At 37.5% G+C, this 5,939-nt stretch overlaps 1 protein-coding gene across 1 annotated transcript; it reads left to right on the forward strand.

Moving 5' to 3' along the window:
• Positions 1 to 3,735: 3,735 nt before the first annotated feature.
• Positions 3,736 to 4,797, forward strand: LOC100918111 (olfactory receptor 52I1-like). The gene has a single exon (XM_012545398.2). The coding sequence runs from the start codon at positions 3,748 to 3,750 to the stop codon at positions 4,795 to 4,797; it is 1,050 nt and encodes a 349-aa protein (XP_012400852.1). The 5' UTR covers positions 3,736 to 3,747.
• Positions 4,798 to 5,939: the final 1,142 nt, after the last annotated feature.

A 5,939-nucleotide genomic window follows, 5' to 3' on the forward strand; every position in this document is an offset into this window, starting at 1 on the left:
ACTTTTATCAGTTGATATTAATTCTTCTGGTAATCATTTTGCCATGGGGCTGCCAATTTTATTCAGTGCAAATATTTAGCCTGAAGAAGATAAGTTTGCAATGAGTTTAGCACTACACCATACATTGCTTTCATCACTTTCACATTCTATCTTTTTCTTATAATCACATAGTCCATTAAATAGCAATATCTGCTACAAGAATGCATCCACAAAATTTTATTTCATTTATATAAATGGAAGAAAGTGTGACTTGGTGAGAATGTAATGAGAGGCACAACTCTTCAGTAGAAAGTGATCATTGCTGTTGCTGTTTCCAACTCCATTCCTCCCAACAATCCCCTGCCTTGTCTGATAGTCTGAGCTTACTCTAGCCTAGCATTAAATCACAAGAATTATAAATTTTTATTCTTTTGGCATATTGATGATAAGGGTCTCCAGATCTTCACAAAATTTTTCTTTCATCTCTTCAGGGTTAGTCATGGTGGGAGCATAAGCTTTGAGGATATTGGTATGGCATTTCTTGCCAATGGCAATTGCATTGTCATAAGCCTGTCATTCACTCCTTTTGGTAGACATATAAGCTTATTTACTAGATTAGATTTGATTGCAAAACCAGCTTCATAGTGCTCCCCTTTACTGCAGCCACTTCAGAAAAATGTGTATCTAGATCAGGCTTCAGTAAGATGACTTTTATTTGTCAGTATTTTTTTACTCATGACTGCTATTTGGATGTGACATCTGCTGCAACAATTATCATTCATCTTTCAGGTCTATTAGATTTGAATATAAGTGTGTGCACATTCCATATACCAAAATGAGTGAAATCATCTTAGAAGAAGTTTTTGTACATTTTTTTGCGTGTTTCTATTGCAGGTTGGGATTCTCTACTTCTGCAATAATCATGTCAGGATTGAGTAAACAATCCCATTTTTAGGGAATGTTTTCTAGCCCCTTCCTTACACCAGAAGATAAGCAGTGAGATCCTTAAAAAACTGTACATACATACAAGAGGCTGATGAATACAATTGCTGCTTCCAATGAGAAGACCACTCTATACCCTGGACCACCTTTGTGCACAGTTGTGATTAATTCACAGTGTATATGCACCTGCCACTTTGTCACTTGTCTGTCACTATAGAACTTTAAGATGAGCAAAAATGGTAAAATAGCATGGATGATGTCTTTTGATTCATGCATAAATTGGATTTAAGTGAAACACAAAGTTTTCTACCTCATGCTTTCTTCCACCATCATCACAATTTAGTGGCAGGATAGAATCAAGATGACTGGTGATGACTCAAGCTGAAGTGAATGACCTTCACATCTTTGCTGTATCACCAAGCTCTTAGTGCTCCACAGTACCTGCTTCCACTGCTTGCATGGCCATTGGAATAAACTGTTCTCATATGTCCATTTAATCAGGGGAAGTCTTTACATCCTTGGTGTAAATATCCTCAGTTACTCTCAACCTGGCTTAGCCTATTGCCAAAATGGTTTACTGGGATGTGGCCTCTGTGCATGGTACAACTTCTTGGAGCCACAGATGACAGGTGAATCAGATGGACAACAAAAGTAGAAAGTAGCCCTGAAAAGAGCTCAGCATTCCTCACACCAGAAACACTACTCTTCCTTGAACACATTCTACATCCCAGGTAGTTTTAGAGCTATAAGAAAGCGCAGAAGTGATCTCTCCTAACTTTTCATTTTATAGATGTGGAAAATGAAGTCCAGTAATTAATGTGTTCAAGAAATACACAAGTAATAAGCAAGCAATAGGGGAAATATTTGAACCCAGGACATTTGATTTCAAATATCGTCCTCTTTTCACTATACTATAGGGTCCATGTATCTCTTTGTCAGTCAGTTAGTAAGAATTAATTATTTAGCATGGGCTAGGCCTTATACTCAGTGCTGGGGAAATAAAGAAAAGCAAACATGGTTCATGTCCCCAAGAAGTTTATATTATGTAGAGGGATTCAACATGCAAAAAACCAAATCTATATATAAAATACATACTTCTTAGGCAAAAGTTTATCTGAGAGGGAAAACATGGAGAAGAAGAGTAAGGTGAATAAGACAGCATGAAATGCCTCCTGTAGAAGGGGGAATTGGAGGTGAATTTGGAAGACAGTCAGGGAAACCTAGAACTGGAAATGAGGAAGAAAATTATTCCTGGTCTTCAGGATAGTGGATGAAAGAAGGAACAGAGATGAAAAATGGAGTACTATATTTGAGGAACAGCAACAAGGAAAGGGAGCTGTATAATACAGGCAACATAGAGAAGAGTAAAATGAAAGAAAACTATAATGATAGGAAGAGATCAAGTTTTAAAAAGTTTTAAATTCCAAATAGAGAACTTTAAATTTGATGCAGGGGATAATAAAGAGCCATATATATATTTACTGAGGTGAGTGGTGACATGAGTAGACCTATACTTGAAAAAATCACTTGGTAGCCATGTGGAGGATAGCTGTGAGTGGAGTAAAACATTTCAATGATGCCATTTAGAAGACTATTGCAGTAGTCCAGGCAAGAAATGATAATGGCTTGAAGTACCATGATGTATAGTTAGTGAAGAGTAGGTGACATATAGGAAAGATCTTGTGAAGTTCAAACTGACAAAATTTGGCAATTACTTGAATATGTGGAGTGAGAGGAAGTAATTAAGTAAAACACTGAGGTTTGGACTTTGGGTGACTTACAGTGGTGGAATGCTCAACAGTAATAGGGAAGTTAGGAATTCAGAGAGGGTTTTCAGAGAAAGATAATGAGTTCTGTTTTGGAAATGTAGAATTTAAGATGCTGACAAAGTATCTAGGTCAAGAGATTGAATACTTAGTGATATGGCCCTGGGGCTTAGAAAAGAGAATAAGGATAAGGACATAAATCTAGGAAATAATATTTATATATGTATGTAAACATATATGTGTAAATATATACTGATATATCTCTATCTATATCATATGCATGGCCTAACCAGCTACCAATTATCAAATGAGATAGTTATTAGGAGGAAAGAGAAGAGCATCAATGACAGAGTCTTTGGGAGACACTTAGAGTTACTAGGGATGACACAGACTGAAATTCAGGAAAAGCAAATGAAAAATGATCAAAGAAGTAGGAGGAGAACCAAGAGAGAGTAATGTTATAAAACTAAAGAGAAAATATCCAGAGGAAGGTGATCAGAAATATCAGGTGCTTGGAGATGATAAAATGATGAGGATTGAGAAAAGGTGATAATATTGGCCAATTAAGAGATCACTGGTAGCTTTAGAAAGAGTAGTTTCAGTGGAATAATGATGCCAGCACCATCTTGCAGAGGATTTGGAAGTGGATTATACAACAGATATTACTGGTGATATTTTAGGAAGAAAGTAAAAGCCTAAGAGTATGGAAGAGGTAATCACCCGTTAACAATTTCGGTAGTTTGGGGTGGAGAAAGATGTAGAGGATGGACTCCACATCTCCCCTGTCCTCTGGCTCCATCAGATAGTTTTACCTTAGAGCTGAGCTAGAAAATTGAACATGCACCAGTGAATGGTACTGATGGAGTCGCACTAGTCAGGGCCAGGAGTCCTGAACCTTTATGAACTAAGGTCCCAGAGTAACCAGAAAGTCAGGAAATATTACATGGTTATAGATTATGATCTATACTATTGTCTAAGATTACATTTAGATTGTTGTCTCTAGTCTTTGATCTCTGATGAACTTTGTTTTTCTAGTCACAGTAAAGAATTCTCTCCAGTGATGCTGGGCTCTCCATCCAACCACACGTTACCAAATGCTGCTACTTTCATCCTTGTGGGTGTTCCAGGATTGGAGGCAGTCCACCTTTGGCTGGCAGTTCCACTGACTGTCATGTATACTGTGGCCCTCCTAGGGAACAGCCTTATCCTGACTGTGATCTGGGCAGACCCAGGTCTGCATGAGCCCATGTACTATTTCCTATGTGTCTTGGCTGCTGTGGACATTATCATGTCAACGTCTGTGGCCCCCAAAATGCTGACTATTTTCTTTTCAGGAAATGGTAACATTGGCTTTTCTGCCTGCTTCATTCAGATGTACATCGTCCATGCAGCAACTGCTGTGGAGACAGGGTTACTTCTATCAATGGCTTTTGATCGCTTTGTGGCCATCTGCAAACCTTTGCACTACCAGACCATCCTTACTCCACGAACAATGCTGGGCATTGGTGTGGCCATTATAGTGAGGGCAATAATGGTCATGACGCCACTGAGCTGGCTGGTAGTTCATCTGCCATACTGCAGTTCCCATGTAGTCCTCCATTCCTACTGTGAGCACATGGCTGTAGCCAAATTAGCATGTGCTGATCCTATGCCCAGCAGTCTTTATAGCTTGATTGCCTCCTTTATCATTGTAGGCTTGGATGTCACTTTTATAGCTACTTCCTACAGTCTAATCCTCCGGGCTGTGTTCAATCTGTCCTCCCAGGATGCTCGTTTCAAGGCACTCAGTACATGTGGTTCCCATGTAAGTGTCATGGTCCTTTACTATCTACCTGCTATGGTATCCATCTACATGGCTTGGTTGGGGGAAGATATGGTGCCCCTGCATGCTCAGGTACTACTGGCTGATCTTTACCTGGTTATCCCTCCTATGCTGAATCCTGTCATCTATGGCCTGAAAACAAAGAGGATCCAAGAGCGAGTATGGAATGCAGTGACCATCACCCTCACAGATTCTAATTGCCTGAATCCAAAAAAAGAAAAAAGACTTAAGCAGGTGTTTGCCATAGGACATACTGGATCCTCATCAGGGGCAAAGGTGGAAGAGTAAATTGGAATGCTGTAATGTTGCCTTAATGCCTGATATCCACTTTCTTTCCCAGATAAATCCAGATAAGTGCTTCAATGATTCCTATGTCTTTTTTTCATTAATGATGACATTTCAAACACTGAGATAACTATATTTATTATCTTGGATGATGAGTGCTTTTTAGTTTTCAATCATCTACTACTACTAGTCCCTTTTGAATTATACATACTCCTAAGAGGGGTTATAGTAACAATAGTCCATCATTATTCCAAGCCTCTAATATTTTATTTCCTAGAACTATCACAAAGGACTTTCCTAGGGTCCATTTAAGTTGTTATTTAATCATAATATGTTGCAGATTTCAAAGTTATGTTTTTAAAAATTAGTCCAGTATGATACACCTTATTCCCATCAATTGAAGACTAGATAAATAAAGTTTTGGCATATGAATATAATGAAATACTGCTATATTGTAACTATATATGAATTTGAGAAAGCAAAAGAAATATGGGAAGATTCCTTTTAACTAATTAAGTAGGAAAATATATATATATAGTTATAGCAATGTAAAAAATAAGAAATTCCAAAGAAATTGTGTTGTGAAATTATAATGACTAAGCTTGACTCCGACTAAAAGTTGAGAATATGTACCTCTCCATTTCTCTACAGAGGAGAAAGAAGCATGGATGTGGAATCGGAAATGTGCTATTGGACATGATGAAGGTATTAGCTGGTTTTGTTGAACAGTTATTCCCCCCTCTTTTTTAAAAACAATCATTATGGGGTAGCTAGATGGCACATTGGATAGAGCGCCTGCTCTGAAGTCAGGAGAACTTGAGTTCAGGACTCAGATACTTAATACTTCCTAGCTGTGTGACTCTGGGGAAGTCACTTAACTCTAATTGCCTCAGCAAAAAAAAAAAAAAAAAAAAAAAGAATAAGAAGAAGAAGAAAAAAAAATCTTTATTATATGGGAAGATTCTCTATGTGAAGAGAAAATGGGGGGAGAATACATTTAGAAATGAAAAATTATGCAAAATGATAACAAAAACAAAAGTTATCAATAAAATTTACAAAATATGAGGTACATCTCATAGTTCCTAGTGTAAAAATATGAAGTTATTACAGAGATTAATAAAAAAGCAAAATTAGAAGATCTGAAG

The sequence above is a fragment of the Sarcophilus harrisii genome, chromosome 3, assembly GCF_902635505.1.
Source record: "Sarcophilus harrisii chromosome 3, mSarHar1.11, whole genome shotgun sequence".
Taxonomy (NCBI): Eukaryota; Metazoa; Chordata; class Mammalia; order Dasyuromorphia; family Dasyuridae; genus Sarcophilus; species Sarcophilus harrisii.